Here is a 16,995-nt window from a genome sequence, read left to right as displayed (position 1 = left end):
GTTTAAGATTGGACGAATTTTAAGGAATTCTAACATTAAGAGTGTGTTCCGTCCACCTTCTAAGATTAGGGCTCTGCTCGGCTCTGTGAAGGATGATTTGGGGCTTACGAAACCCGGGGTGTATAAAATTCCGTGTCAATGTGGGAAAGCTCACGTTGGCCGTTGTATTCGCACAGTGCGTGACAGGTGTGTGGAACATCGCCGTCATACGAGGCTACAACAGCCGGAAAAATCCGCGGTAGCAGAACACTGACTAAATGAGGGACACAAAATGAAATTTGAAGAAACTGTTGTGGTTGCCAACATTTCCGGTTTTTGGAACAGTGTCTATAAAGAGGCGATTGAAATTAGGTTGCTGATAATTTAATCAACAGAGACAATGGGTTTCCTCTTAGCAAAACGTGGAATCCTGTATTATCTCGCATCAAAACTGAAAGTTCTTCGGTGCGGCCTTGATTGCGATATATCGTTGCTAGCAGTGTTTCACTAAGGGCGGCGCCACCTCCCTGTTTTGGAAGGCAGAAACCGTGATGGGCGGCGCATGCGCCGTGTACTGAACGGTGGCCTATATAGGACGTCGATCTGCAACCTGGCGTCAATTCTCAGCGGGACTCATCAGCAGAAGCAGCATTTTCCTGAAGATGGCGACCAGTTGGACCGCCGAAATATCGAGTCGATTTTAGGATCCGGCAGCAAACCCGAAGATACTTTCATGACAATAATTACTGAAGCTTGTCTGCAAAGTTAAGGACATGTTGCACATGCATAGATCCCTACAAAGCGTCCAGAATTAATGCAATACTGCTGTGAGTGAGTTACCGGCGAGGAAGCCGAGGAAGAAGAGTCGCACGCGGGCGATCTGCTTGTCGATGTGTCCGTGCGCGTCCTGCTCGACGTACAGCTCGTCGACGGCGGTGATCTGCACCTCCTCCGTCTTGTAGTTGAGCGCGCGGTCGCGGTGCGCCGACAGCCGGAACAGCGCCTCCTCCACGCACACGCCGAACTGCTTGATGTCCTCGTAGTTCTGGCAGCCGATCTTGAATAGCTGCGATATCTGCCGGCAGGCGAGAGAGCACGGTGTACACTTTCCTGCTGAGAGGTTTCCATTACGAGGGCAACACTGAAAATTTTTAGGGAATCATACAACGATTACTTTAAAATAGCTGTTGTTGTGATCTTCAGTCCTGAGACTGGTTTGATGCAGCTCTCCATGCTACTCTATCCTGCGCAGGCTCCTTCATCTCCCGGTACCTACTGCAGCCTACATCCTTCTGAATCTGCTTAGTGTATTCATCTCTTGGTCACCCTCTACGATTTTTACCCTCCACGCTGCCCTCCAATGCTAAATTTGTGATCCATTGATGCCTCAGAACATGTCCTACCAACCGGTCCCTGCTTCTTGTCAAGTTGTGCCACAAACTTCTCTTCTCCCCAATCCTATTCAGTACTGCCTCATTAGTTATGTGATCTACCCATCTAATCTTCAGCATTATTCTGTAGCACCACATTTCGAAAGCTTCTATTCTCTTCTTGTCTAAACTATTTATCGTCCATGTTTCACTTCCATACATGGCTACACTCCATACAAATACTTTCAGAAATGACTTCCTGACACTTAAATCTATACTCGATGTTAACAAATTTCTCTTCTTCAGAAATGCTTTCCTTGCCATTGCCAATCTACATTTTATATCCTCTCTACTTCGACCATCATCAGTTCCTTTGCTCCCCAAATAGCCAAACTCCTTTACTACTTTAAGTGTCTCATTTCCTAATCTAATTCCCTCAGCATCGCCCGATTTAATTCGACTACATTCCATCATCCTCGTTTTGCTTTTGTTGATGTTCATCTTATACCCTCCTTTCAAGACACTGTCCATTCCGTTCAGCTGCTCTTCCAAGTCCTTTGCTGTCTCTGACAGAATTACAATGTAATCGGCGAACCTCAAAGGTTTTATTTCTTCTCCATGGATTTTAATACCTACTCCAAATTTTTTGTGTTGTTTCCTTTACTGCTTGCTCAATATACAGATTGAATAATACCGGGGATAGGCTACAACCCTGTCTCACTCCCTTCCCAACCGCTGCTTCCCTTTCATGTCCCTCGACTCTTATAACTGCCATCTGGGTTCTGTACAAATTGTAAATAGCCTTTCGCTCCCGGTATTTTACCCCTCCCACCTTCAGAATTTGAAAGAGTATTCCAGTCAACATTGTCAAAAGCTTTCTGTAAGTCTACAAATGCTAGAAACGTAGGTTTGCCTTTCCTTAAACTTTCTTCTAAGATAAGTCTTAGGGTCAGTTTAAAACACTGGACTCGCATTCGGGAGGACGACGGTTCAATCCCGTCTCTGGCCATCCTGATTTAGGTTTTCCGTGATTTCCCTAAATCGCTTCAGGCAAATGCCGGGATGGTTCCTTTGAAAGGGCACGGCCGATTTCCTTCTCCATCCTTCCCTCACCCGAGCTTGCGCTCCGTCTCTAATGACCTCGTTGTCGACGGGACGTTAAACACTAATCTCCTCCTCCTCAGTTTAAAATAGCTGAAACTGTTTTATTGTTTCTCAAAATATTCCACTTTACAATCAATACATTTTTTGAATTCAATGAAAACCGTCAGTAAACCAATGATGCACTCTTCCCGAGGCAGTTCAAAAACCAGTGCACTGGCTGCTCTGGGAAGAACAATACTTATTCATACGGAATAACGAACAGTATAACGAATTGAGACGTTGAATGTTTCGCACGCTGACACTTGATGGCCCAGCAATGAAATCTGCAGCAATTTGCGGAACGGTTACACTTCTATAACGTTGAACGATTCTCTTCGGTCGGCGTTGGTCACATTGTTGCACATCATTTCCCAGCCGCAGCGTACGTGAAACGTTCAGAAAAAAGTTTATCATTCAACGTAACTGTGTTTAAAAACAATATCGGGTTTCATGAGGTTACCTTCCATTCGGAAAGTGGGTGCACTCAGCGACTGTTCTGCGATTTATAAATTGTACAGCGCAGCAACCAGTTGTCCTTTTTTTGCAGCTTTTATTACGCAAATCTAGATTTCGGCTAGTGCCTAGCCATTATCAACGTACTATTTGGTAATATCAATGCATGTTAGTAGCCTGTTGTTCGGGTGTCACTCACAGTTCTTTGAATGCATCGAGATTAGAAAATAGTGCATTGATAATGGCTAGGCACTAGCCGAAATCTAGATTTGCGTAAGAAAACCTGCAAAAAAATGACAACTGATTGCTGCGCTCTATAATTTATAAAACAATATCGGTTTGTTATGTATACCAGCATTTGTTCTACGTTAAAAATATTATCAGCTCTGCAACAGTGCAATGATTTTATGTAGGCCTAATTAATTTGGTCTTGGATGAGGAAAGACGTACTTACACTGCATTTTGGTTGAATGTGTGTGTTTACTTGGTCTTAAAATTTGTACGTGTCCCTACATTGCAGAAAAGTAATGACTTTTTTTCAGAATAACAGAAACTGCAATACAGTGCAAGCCTACAACGATTGTTGTCGGCCATTTGCACGGCCGCAACGTCTTACTTGAATATTGCCAATATTAAACATCACAGAGCCGCGGCAATAACTAACGAAGATTGCATTTTGATTATATGATTTAACTTTAGTCTCATTTTAATTTATTTGCAAAGATTAATTATATTATTTAATTATTTAACTTAAGTCTCAATTTATTGCAAAGATTAATAGCAGTTTTCATTAAATTCTTGCGGTTGCCGCATAACAACTATCTAATCTCAGATACGTACATTCACATAAATTATCTTACTCCGCAATGATAAATGCGTCACATAATAGTATTTCTCTACGAGAACCCATAACATTAACGTAATATTAATTTCAATAAAATTGCAATGCAAAAAGAACCTGGGACGGTACCGCTCTTTAAGTGTTTCATATTGCGGGCATTAAACCTTCAAATAATATTTCCATAAAAAGACTGTGTAACTTGCCCGTGATAAACTGTGTTGTCACTTTAGTGCGTGTTGCGTCATTTGACGTGTAACTATGTGTATGTGCCTACAAATCCTACAGTTTAATGAACTGCACATGAACACACAATTAAAGCACACTAATTGCCGTACAGAACGCAACTCTACATACATATTAAAAAACAACACCAGGCTTTTGTAATGTCCCATGATTCATCTAATATCGAAAAATCAGTAACTGCAAACGGTTCTAAAAATCGTTAAAAGTAACAATATTAACATGCTGAGTGAATCTTCCGTTGGTTAAAGAACAACATTATAATAAATGAAAAGCACTAGCTTGCTTTCGTTCTACAGGTACAACCAAAGCAAACTAGCGCTTTTCATTTATTATAAGATTATTATTATTATTATTATTATTATTATTATTATTCATTTGGCATTGTGTTGTAATTATTGTCGTTATCATTACTATGTTATGGTTTACGATCATCCGGTACTGTGTCGCATCACACCTTAATATTAAGCAGGGTGTAGACGCGCACGTATCGCTGGCACAAGTTGACCTACGCACGTACAGATGCGCGTGCGAACACGCAAAGTCGCACCTCATCCCAACTGGCGTCCGCCTCCGTATCGTAGCTGTAGCGTTATCGCCTACCACGCAGGGGGCCCGGGTTCGATTCCCGGCAGGGGACTGAGTGTTGTGTGTGTCCATCATCATTGACTCACAAGTCCCCGATGTGACGTCACCTAAAAAGTACTTGCAATACGGCGGCCGAACTCTCCCGAATGGGGCCTCCCGACCAAAAATGCCATACGATGATTCCATTTCCATCGCAACTGGCGCACATAGAAATGTAAGTTGTAGCTGGGGCTATTATTTACTTCCGTAAGTTGGCTACCCCCTACCGCTTCTTTGGAAGACGGCTCTTCTTGCCGAATGGTATACAGTCTGATTTTGTCCGTTCGATAGTTGACATATATTGATGAAAGTGGAGTAAATGCCAAAATCCGAAATTGACGAAATGCATACATGACAGACAACAACGAAGTTAAGAATTCAGTGAGGAGCGGATCTTCAGTTAGCGCAATTTATAAGCCAACATTGCCGTCATTTTCTACTGCTGGTCGCTATGAAGAACACTGTAGCAGCAAGAGAAGCCAAGAACCGTTTGGTAAGCATCCCGCATCAGGGGGATCTCTGAATATAAGTGCCTACGATTTTCGGTAAATATTCAAAACTCCATCTGTTCATTCAAAAAATGGCTCTGAGCACCATGGGACTTAACATCTGAAGTCATCAGTCCCCTAGAACTTAGAACTACTTAAACCTAACAAACCTAAGGACATCACACACATCAATGCCCGAGACAGGATTCGAACCTGCGACCGTAGCGTCTGTTCATTCAAAAATGGCTTTCAATGGAAGCTTCGTCCTCCCTTTCCCTAATTAGCATTCTAGACGCTCCTAAAATATTTCCCCTCGCAGCCCACTTTAGAACCCAATATCTGCGTCTTCTTTTTTCCCAATTCAAGCGTTCTGTAACTTTTTGTATTGCAATTAACGATACGAATCGAATGAACGCGCGTATTAATTCAGTTAGCGCCATATTGAAAAACTGAACTGCACTTGCTTGGACTGAAAATTTTCACGCTCTCTGAACGGTCATTGGCGCACGTCATTTTTTGTCAATTGGCGCACGTAAACATGCCCGTGTAAACCCCGCCTTACACTGAACAATGCCTTATACCGTCTATGAAAGTGCAAGCCCAACCTCGTCAAGGTCAGGCCTACTGAGCGATACCGAATACTTGAAAAATACTTGTTATTTTATCTACATGATCAAGATGATATTAAAAGTTCCGGTGCACACAGGTTTATTTATATTTGAGGTCAATTTTGTGATCCTTATGATCGAAAACTTCGACCACAGAGTCGCAGAATGACGTCGTTTCTGGACTTGAACAATCGTTTTTGAAGTGCCAACAAACCGACTGTGTATTTAGAAGATACTACTTCTGAACATTTGATATGAAGACATTGTTGAAACAAAAATGTATCCTTCTAATGCCAAATTTAACGAGTGTTCATACAGATGTAATATGGTCCAATGAATTTTCGTGCACATGTCATTCACGCCATTCTTTGTCCACAACACATAGCAAGAAAATAAAACACGTGACCAACTACAATTTTTTTGTCTCTTTACAGCCACATAACCGTCTGTAAGAGAAGCACCAAGATTCTTGAAAAAGTCTGACAATTTTTAGTTGCTATATTTAATATTTGGTGTAGGTAGTCCCTGTTTGACCAGTTGCTTTTCCCTCAAAACAAATTTCCCCAAACGGATTTTCCAGAGACTTTCCTGCCCACATTTACAATCTTCTACGTTTGTATCTTTCGAGAAGCCCGCTACTTCGTACACATTGGTTCAGCAACCCAACTTCACACTTACACAGAAAAAATAGGAAACCACTAAAACTATAATGAATAAATAATAACATGCCCGAATACACTATGAAACACTAAAATATTTACCCTCGTTTACATCTAAAGTACTTTCAGCACTGTAGCGCGCTAAAGAATAGAAAAACACTCGTGTCTTTAAAAGAGCTAGGGAATCGTAGGAACTGCATGATTCCCAACTGCCTGCAACAGCTGCACTGTCCCCCTAATTTCTCTGTGGCGGAAGCGAGAGAAGGGAAAGAACCTTGCAATGGGATGCGCGCGCACCGTTAATGGCTGCGGGCTGGGAAGTTACATGAATGTCGCGTGTAGCTGATCAGCGCCTGTGGCCTTGCAAACTGCCGCCTATCGCACTGACAGCCGTTAATGTATTTAATTACCTCCGGTTAACTGTGTGTTTTACGATTATAAAGTATGCCGGCAATTTATGTTGTAGAAAAAAGTTTATACCAAGAATGTTTCAACGTAAAAAAAAAAGCATCTGTAACCCTAATTGGCGATTACAGCCTGCCGGACGTGGTGACCCTGCGGTTCTAGGAACTTCAGATTGTCAATTGTAAACAGCATCCAGAATCAAGTTAGGTAAGGTCTACGCTTTTTATTATTTTAATAAATGTGTGTGAAAATTAATGAAGTTCTGTTTAAAGTTGGTCACTGTCAATCTGCTACTCTAAGCGTGCAAGTGGCATTTCTATCGTCTGACCTAACAGCAGAAGATAAACACGCCACGGTAAGACCACGAGACATATTGCTGACACTCGCCTACTTCGTTAGAGCGACAAGTCAAATAATCTGATGGTGTGTGTACCAAAGGTCTTACAGTACGCACGCCACATTGCCATTCTTCCCCGAGTCACGCTTCATTTCTAAAAAGCTCTTCAGATACATACATTCCTGAAAACAGCTGTCGCCTGAAATTTTGACTCTACTTTTGTCAGGTATGTAATAGTGTTTTCAATCATCACCCAATCTGGAGTTTCAGATAGCGTCATCCAATTAAATGCCTGATATCTACTAAAAGAAAGCACATTTCTCTAAGTAATCAAATGCTATGATATAGAAAGCCATTGTCTCTTCCTCAAATTTCGAAATCAAATTAATTATTTCTTGATTAGGATTCAGAGTCTTTAATTTATTCAGATTCATCTTGGTTTGCACGCCGATAAAATTGGCAGTCTTCCCTTCATTCAGACATCTATCAGTGTCGATTAATATATCTCTTATTTCAATTATCGAGACTTTCTTGTCCATGCTTTTTGTATTTTTTCAAACAAAGCCAAGTTTGACCACAGAAGCATGAAGTACATTTCACTGATAGAACTACTGAAAAAATAAAATTGCTTTAAAGGAATATGAAGCTTAAGAATTCTCTCAACTGTGGGCATTACAGACAGCAATCTTGTTTTGAGTTAGGTAGAAGAGTCTGATGATTGACTTCAGCATATAAACAGAAGTGGGCAAAGTAGTAGTTGATGTTGATGACGAAGCAATAATGCCCATTAATTTTCTGTCACACTTGCTATCTTTTCAGTCTTGAGCTGTGTTAAAAATTGCTGTTTTGAAGACCGCGCCCCAGCGCGTAGTGTGAAGCAGTCGCCCTCTGTTTCTGGCGGTGGCGCCGCTGTGGCAATCGCGGCTTTGGTGTCTCCCTCTGGTGGGAAAGGGGAAAGGCTGCCTGTTCACGTGCATTTAAGGGGCGCTATGAGCTCACCAGGAAGTCAGTCTGGGTCAGTCTCTCGTCCCCAGCTGGCTAGTCTGTCTCTCGTCCGCATTTGTTAGGCAGTTAGAGTGTGTCTGTCGTTCAGAGTGCTAGTATGTCTGTCATTCGGATCAACCTTTAAAGCCGACAAAATGAGAGTCTTTCCACTCCACCAGTAAGAGAACTCAGCGAGTAGTCGCCCGGATTGGATTGGATTGTTTGGGGGAGGAGACCAGACAGCGAGGTCATCAGTCTCATCAGATTAGGGATGGGGAAGGAAGCCAGCCGTGCCCTTTCAAAGGAACCATCCCAGCATTTGCCTGGAGCAGTTTAGGGAAATCACGGAAAACCTAAATCAGGATGGCCGGACACGGGATTGAACCGTCATCCTCCCGAATGCGAGTCCAGCGTGCTAGCCACTGTGCCACCTCGCTCGGTGTGGTCGCCCGGTCGGGGCTTAGTTCCTGCATCTGAGTCTGCGTGTTAGGCCGCCAGTCTGCTCCAGTTGCTCAGGCAATGGTCATTGGCGGTTGGATCGATCGGTTGGTCAGTCGCACACTGAGACACAAGATGAGGTCGCCACGTGAGTCCAGTGGGCCGCGGCGTATAGTGAGGGGTAGCGACTTCGCGGTCGACACGAGAGCAACAGGATCAACCCACGACATCAGTCTAGCCGGGAGACGGGCACGATCAACTGGAATGGATGTCTTGTGACGTCCACCCAGACCAAACACAACGAACAATATCGAACAAAATGAATTAAAAAAAAAAGATGGATAGAGCATCTGCCACATAAACAGGAGATCCTGGGTTCGAATCCCAGTTGGGGCACACATTTTCAACTCTTCCCGTTGATGTATAACGACACCTGTGTGCAGCTAAGGGTATTCGTTTCATAGTACTGCTTTAATTGTAAGCCCTTAGAATGTTTTGTATTTCCGTTTACCCTTTACTTTTGATAGCCAGGGTGAACAGTGTTCGCGAATGGTCCGCATTGAAGCTCTGTATAGGGAAAGTACGGCCAACTAGCTAGTGGCCGCCATTTTGGGCCCACTGCGCCGCTGGTGATACGTGATGTGTCACTAGCGGCGAGTGGGCCCAAAATGGCGGACACTGGCAAGGTGGCCGTACTTCCCCTATACAGAGCTTTAGTCCGCAGTGGAACTATTGGACTCTGGGGTGACGGCCTGTCAGCCTCGGCTCACCTGCGGCGCGTGCTCGACGGGGAGTCCCAGCTTGCGCAGGTCGCTGCCGAACTCCTTGCAGCCCTGGTAGTCGCCCTGGATGGCGTGGTGCGCGAACTGGCTGATGCGCGTGGTCAGCCGCTCCGCCTTGGTCACCTGGCCCGGCCGAACGCCCGGCCGCTCCTTGTAGAACACGTACTGCAGCTTCACCGTGAAGATCTTGCCGTACTGGTCGAACTGCTGCGCCCCTGCACAGTGCACGCAGCATCCACTGCACAACACTGCTAAAATCCGTACACATTGTAAGACGTCTATATTTCTATTGGTTATTGTCAAACCACAATTTATGAAAGATGTTTATATTTTATTAATAGGATTAAGTAGGAATTCGCAAACTAGCGGGAACACAGTGGGGATCACATCCACAAACTATTTTCTACTGCTGAATATGCTTCTCCAGTCTGGTACAGGTCATCTCATGCCAGGCAACGAAACCTGCAGGTTGATAACCTACCCCAACTGATAAGCTCTACTGCCTGGCTGGAATAGCGCCACCATGGATACGCAGAACAGTGGCTGCCAAGAAGGAGAGACAAAGTGGAACAGGACAGTGCCCATCCACCGCACAGACATAATCCACTACAGCAACGGCTGAGATCGCGAAAGAGGTTCCTGAGAACGAGAAGCTCACGATTTCACCAGAGAAGGCAAGGCTGGAGTTATGGAAGAAGTCGACGCCTCATCTGCAGACGCTAGAAGCTGAAGAACTACCACCTGGACACAACGAGAGCTGGCTGGTGTGGAAATCTTTAAACAGATTACGATCAGGAGTTGGACGATCCAGAGACAACCTGAAGAGATGGGGCTTCATAACAGAAGATACGTCCTGTGATTGTGGACAAGAACAAACCACAAGCCACATGCTCCAGCGCCTTTTGTGCCCTACATCCTGCACGAAGATCGATCTCCTGCAAGCCACTCCAAGCGCCTTGGGGGTTGCAAAGTACTGGGCACATGTAATACAATTATATATATATATATATATATATATATATATATATATATATATATATATATATATAATTGTATTACATGTGCCCAGTACTTATATATATATATATATTGATGTGTATGGTTACTGTAAATTTGTATGTTTCTGATTCGAGAATAAGTAGGAATAATTAATATTTGTCACCTTGGAAATAATTGTGGCAGCAGGGAATGTCTGCAACGAAGTATTGTTGGCGGGAGATATAATTTTAAAAAGGACGGGAGAGACCGCGTATGGATACATTTTATGAAAAGAGCGGGAAAGACCGCGCATTGATACATTTTGTAATGGTAGCAGGGATTGTCTGCACCAGAAAGCATTGTTGGCGGGAGAGACCGCACTTTAGCATTCGAAGGAAGTCAGTAGTAAGCGAGATGTGAAGCGAGTCGGTAGCAGGTCTGAAGCGAGAGGTTGAGAGGAGCGGTGTGCCTGCCAGCCACCAGCTATGATTTACAAGAGATTATAAACGGATGTGCAGAGACATCATAAGAGGAACTAATACTATTGATTCTTTAGAAACTCAAGACTGTTGAAGGTATGTTTGCGCAATGCTAGTTGTAAGATTATTGTAAAAAGTCCCATTTGAACGTTTGCAAAATCATTTCATTACCAGCCGTAAATATTTGAAGAAACGTTTTCAGAATATAATTAATTTTTGCCAGCAATGTTGCATTACTGATTAGCCACTTATTATAACAGCCCACCAGCAACTAATAGAGTATAGTAAACCGGAGTAAGTATATTCATGTCGCAGTTCGATGTAGCAGTCAGATGGCGATTCAGTAACAGTAAAAAAAGGTAAGGAAAAGTTTTGGGTTATTGCAGATAACGACTGCGGGCCATGACGACACATTCTATGTTTCGTCGAAATAATCAGCAAATCACTTTTAATAATCAGCATTTAAATTTGTATGCGAAAATTGCACTTACTATTATTGAGAAAGAGGGAAGATTTCATTTGTTGTTATTAAGCAAGAGATAGAAATCCTAAGGGAAGGTTTCATAGGTTATTGTAGAAGGGAAGGTTGCGTAACAAAAGAGATATAGAGGAGACGGGAAGGTTTCAACATTATAAAAATGTGTGCCACTAGTTCTCTATAGAAGAATTGAAAAACTGGTGAAGCCGACTTCGGAGAAGATCAGTTTGGATTCTGGAGAAATGTAGGGACACATGATGAAGTGCTGACGCTACAACTTCTCTTAGAAGATAGGATTAAGGAAAGGCAAACCTACAGGGGATAGGCAAAACAATGTGAACACCAGTACTTACTTGGGAATGGTTTATTAATAAGAGGTTGGACCCACATTTGACCACAATACAGCTGCAATGTTTCTTGCAATACTGGCATATAATGATTGTGTAGTCTCTAGTGGAATGTTATGCCACTTTTCGATCAGAGCCCCCTCTAACTCCTGTAGTGACGAGGGAGGCGGAAATCTGCTCTGGAGTCTGCGCTCCAGTACCATCCACAAGGGTTCGACAATGTTCAAGTCAGGGAACTGTGCTGGCCAGGAAAGACTCTGCAGTTGCATGCTTCTCATACCACGATTGCACTGTCCTGGCCGTGTGAATGGGTGCATTATCGTCCTGAAATATGGCATCATTGTTGGGGAACAACATTTGAATCATGGCATGCACATGATCACCTAAAATGTTCACATAATCGTTGGCTTAACAATCAGGTCTGTAGGCTTCTTTTCGCGTTCTCCATACGCAAACCCGGCCCGATGTTGGAAATAACAAAAAAAGCTGATTTGTCGGACCATTTGACGTGTTTACACTGATCAGCAGTCCAGAATTTATTCTCCTGACACCATGTTTTACACTTCTTTGCGTTGGTTGTCGTCACTTATGGTTTCGGTATTGCAGCTCGTCCATGAATATTTGCATTATGGAGTTCTCGGCGGACAGTGTCGATAGATACGGGGTCTCAAAAATGGCTATTGAGCTCAGTAGTCACTTTAGCCGCCGTAGTTTTGTGGTGTTGTGACGCAATTCGTACGACGATCTCTGTCATTTAGTTTTGATCTGCGACCACTATTACGTTTACACGATGATGTCTTTCTATGTTTTGTGTAGGCTGTCATAACTGTTGAAACAGTTGCTCTTGAAACATTCAATAAGTTGGATGTCTTGGTTATGATGCTCCAGGTAATTGGGCCTCCACAATCTGCCCTCTTTGGAATTCTGTTAGGTCTTTCATTCAGAGGCTGATGCCGCCGTCAAACACAACCATCCCAATACTGCCACTGTTCACATTATTTTACCCATCCCTGTACGTTTATAGCATTTGTAGACTTACAGGAAGCTTTTGAAAATGTTGACTGGAATGCTCTCTTTGACATTTTGCTGGTTGTACGGGTAGAATAAAAGGAGCGAAAGGCCATTTACAGCTTGTACAGAAACCAGAGGGCAGTTGTAAGAGTCCAGGGACCATGAAGAGGAAGCACTGGTTGAGGAGGGAGTTAGACGGGGTTGTAGCCTATCGCCGATGATATTCAATCTCTACACTGAGCAGGCAGTGAAAGAACCCGAAGAAAAATTTGGTTTGGAGAAGTACTTAGAGATCAGGGAAAAGAAATGAAAACTTTGGGGTTTGCTGATGACACTGTAATTATGTCAGAGACAGTAAAGGACTTGGAAGAGCAGTTGAATGGAATGGACAGTGTCTTGAAAGGAGGATGTAAGATGAACATAAAGAAAACCGAAACTATGATAATGGAATGTTGTCGAATTAAATCTGGTGATTATAAGAGACTCAGATGAAGTGGGAGACTTGAAGAGGTAGAAAATTTTTGCTATTCGGGCAGAAAAATTACTCTTGATGGCTGAACTAGAGACGATACAAAATGTAGACTTCCAATGGAAAGAAAAGCGATTCAGAAGAAAAGAGATTTATTAACATATTATATACACTAAATACAGAAAAGATCACAGATACAATGAGGAAGAGACGGCTAAAATTTTATGGACATTTAAAAAGAATGGAAGAAACGCGCATTACAAAGAAAATTTTTAATTAGGCTAGTAAGCTGAAAAAAACTGTAGGATGGATAGAAGCAGTAAGGAAAGACGCCAACAAAATTGGTGTTACAGAAGAAATAATACGTGACAGGAATCAGTTTAGGCTACTTATAAAAAACGCAAACTATGAAGAAGATGCGCCAAAACCTCGACCCAAGAGGGTGGACAGATGAGCAGAGACGAGCAGTTGGCGAGAAAATAAAGAAGTACTGGGAAGAACGGAAGAAAAAGAAACACCATAAGTCTTAAGTTGTATGCGGTCCATAGCTGGCCAAATTCATAAATAAAATAAAAAATATATACACTAATGTGCCAAAACATTTTGACCACCCGCTTAATAGCTTGATCGTCCGTCTTTGAAACGAAATACATCACTGATTCTGCGTATCAGAGTCCCGACAGTTTGTTGGCAGGTTTGTGGATGTAGAAAGCTTTAGATGTCTACGCACAGGTCATTTAATTCGCATAAAAAGCGCGCCGCTGATTTACGTATGAGGCGATGGTGCCCGATAGCGACCCAAATGGGTTCCACAGGATTTACATCAGGAGAATTTGGTCGCCGAAACAACTTGAATTCATGATAATCCTCCGCTCAAACAACAGCTGTACGGTACTGACTGCGAGACACGGACAATTATACTCCAGAAAGATGACAGCGCCGTCGGGGAAGACATCAAACACGAAGGGATGCACGTGGTTCACAGCTGTCAGCACGTCGTCGATTACTACTATAGGTCCCATGCAAGCGCATGAGAATGTCTCCCATAACATACGAGGTGCATTCAAGTTCTAAGGCCTCCGATTTTTTTTCTCCGGACTGGAAAGAGATAGAAACATGCGCATTGTTTTAAAATGAGGCCGCGTTCATTGTCAATACGTCCCGGAGATGGCAGCACCGTACGGCAGATGGAATTTTACCGCCAGCGGCGAGAATGAGAACTGTTTTAAATACTTAAAATGGCGACGTTTTCCTTACTTGAACAGCGTGTAATCATTCGTTTTCTGAATTTGCGTGGTGTGAAACCAATTGAAATTCATCGACAGTTGAAGGAGACATGTGGTGATGGAGTTATGGATGTGTCGAAAGTGCGTTCGTGGGTACGACAGTTTAATGAAGGCAGAACATCGTGTGACAACAAACCGAAATAACCTCGTGCTCACACAGGCTGATCTGACGACATGATCGAGAAAGTGGAGAGAATTTTTTTGGGGGATCGCCGAATGACTGTTGAAGAGATCGCCTCCAGAGTTGGCATTTCTGTGGGTTCTGTGCAGACAATCCTGCATGACGACCTGAAAATGTGAAAAGTGTCATCCAGGTGAGTGCCACGAATGCTGACGGACGACCACACGGCTGCCCGTGTGGCATGTTGCCAAGCAATGTTGACGCGCAATGACAGCATGAATGGGACTTTCTTTTCGTCGGTTGTGACAATGGATGAGACGTGAATGCCATTTTTCAATCCAGAAACAAAGCGCCAGTCAGCTCAATGGAAGCACACAGATTCACCGCCACCAAAAAAATTTCGGGGAACCGCCAGTGCTGAAAAAATGATGGTGTTCATGTTCTGGGACAGCGAGGGCGTAATCCTTACCCACTGCGTTCCAAAGGGCAGTACGGTAACAGGTGCATCGTACGAAAATGTTTTGAAGAATAAATTCCTTCCTGCACTGCAACAAAAACGTGCGCTGTTTCACCGAGACAACGCATCCGCACATCGAGCTAACGTTACGCAACAGTTTCTTCGTGATAACAACTTTGAAGTAATTCCCCATGCTCCCTACTCACTTGACCTGGCTCCTAGTGACTTTTGGCTTTTTCCAACAATGAAAGACACTCTCCGTGGCCGCACATTCACCAGCCGTGCCGCTATTGCCTCAGCGATTTTCCAGTGGTCAAAACAGACTCCTAAAGAAACCTTCGCCGCTGCCATGGAATCATGGCATCAGCGTTGTGAAAAATGTGTACGTCTGCAGGGCGATTACGTAGAGAAGTAACGCCAGTTTCATCGATTTCGGGTGAGTAGTTAATTAGAAAAAAAATCGGAGGCCTTAGAACTTGAATGCAGCTCGTAATACTGCTGCCACCAGCCTGCGTCTGTGGCGTGCTGCACGTTTCTATCAGCCGTTCACTTCGGTGGGGTTTGCGGAGACAATCATCGACCTTGTGTAGTAAAAATGTGATTCACCTGAAAAGCCGACACTTTTCCACAGATCGACGGACGAATCCCGATGGTCCGCGCCGACTGCAATCTTAACTGATGGTGTCGTTCGGTCAACATATGAACACGTTCTGCTGCGGAGTTCCATGTTCAAAAATGTACGATAGACGGTGTGCTCTCTTTCGGCAGAGATTCCACAGATGACCATCTATCCTACCGAGCAGACAAGCCTCCGAACCCCCATGTTCTGTGAGGTGTCATGCACGTTCAACCATTTAGCGCCTAGTGTTAGTATTACTGTCGTACCTCTTTCCGTAGATGCTCATGGCAGTAGCTACGTGTTCGACCATCTTCGCCGTTTCCGGGATACTCGTTCACAGGTTCTAAGCAATAATAATCTGTCCTTTGTCAAAGCCGTTCACCTCAATGGATTTCCCGATCTGTAACCCGTACTTTCGCTAGAGTAGTCCCTCGTCAGGGTCTGCTCCCCTTACATACTTCTGTCACGTGCCCGCAGCGCCACCAGGCGGCATCCAACGTCGCCGTCAGCAGTGGTGCTAATATTTTGGCTTTTCAGTGTATATTTAAGTCTTAGGAAGTCATTTCTGAAAGCATTTGTATGGAGTGTAGCTATGTATGGAAGTGAAACATAAGTGATTAACAGTTTATACAAGAAGAGAGTAGAAGCTTTTGAAATGTGGTACTAGAGAAGAATGCTGAAGATTAGATAGGTAGATCACGTAACTAAGAAGGAGGTACTGAACAGAATTGGGGAGAAAAGAAATTTGTGGCACAACCTGACTAGAAGAATGATCGGTTGATAGGACCCATTGTGAGACACAAATGGATCACCAATTTAGTATTCGAATGACGTGTCGAGGGTTAAAATCGTAGGAGGAGACCACGAGATGAATATGGTTAGCAGATTCAGATGGATGTAAGTTACAGTAGCTATTCACAGACGGAAAGGCTAGAGTAGCAAGGAAAGCTTCATCAAATCAGTTTTCAAAAATAGCTCTGAGCACTATGGGACTCAACTGCTGTGGTTATCAGTCCTCTAGAACTTAGAACTACTTAAACCTAACTAACCTAAGGACATCACACACATCCATGCCCGAGGCAGGATTCGAACCTGCGACCGTAGCAGTCCCACGGTTCCGGACTGCGCGCCTAGAACCGCGAGACCACCGCGGCCGGCAAATCAGTTTTCGTACCACATCATGTATGTACCACGTGTGGTTATAAAATGACGAGACTGATGTCACAGAGTGAGTACGCAGGCGCCAAAGATGGACGATCAATAGCTGCGAAGCATGAAGCCTTATCTCTGGTGTGTGTAGATGAATCAGTGTGGCTGTGGCCTTCGTTTATGTAAGATTTGTTATTTTGTTTTGCTGGAAAAATGGTAAGCGTAATAATAAAAATGGTTCAAATGG

At 43.6% G+C, this 16,995-nt stretch overlaps 1 protein-coding gene across 1 annotated transcript in view; it reads right to left on the bottom strand.

Annotated features, from left to right (window-relative positions):
* The window catches only part of LOC126209912 (uncharacterized), a 333,249-nt gene that overhangs the window by 57,912 nt on the left and 258,342 nt on the right, over positions 1 to 16,995 (bottom strand). Inside the window, exons 26-27 of the mRNA XM_049939032.1 lie at positions 9,343 to 9,569; positions 820 to 1,054 (exon numbers count right to left, since the gene is read on the bottom strand). Coding sequence (XP_049794989.1) covers positions 820 to 1,054; positions 9,343 to 9,569 — 462 coding nt within the window. The remainder of the gene's footprint in view (positions 1 to 819; positions 1,055 to 9,342; positions 9,570 to 16,995) is intronic.

The sequence above is a fragment of the Schistocerca nitens genome, chromosome 10 (genome assembly GCF_023898315.1).
Source record: "Schistocerca nitens isolate TAMUIC-IGC-003100 chromosome 10, iqSchNite1.1, whole genome shotgun sequence".
Lineage (NCBI taxonomy): Eukaryota > Metazoa > Arthropoda > Insecta > Orthoptera > Acrididae > Schistocerca > Schistocerca nitens.
This window is presented reverse-complemented; position numbering and strand designations above follow the sequence as displayed.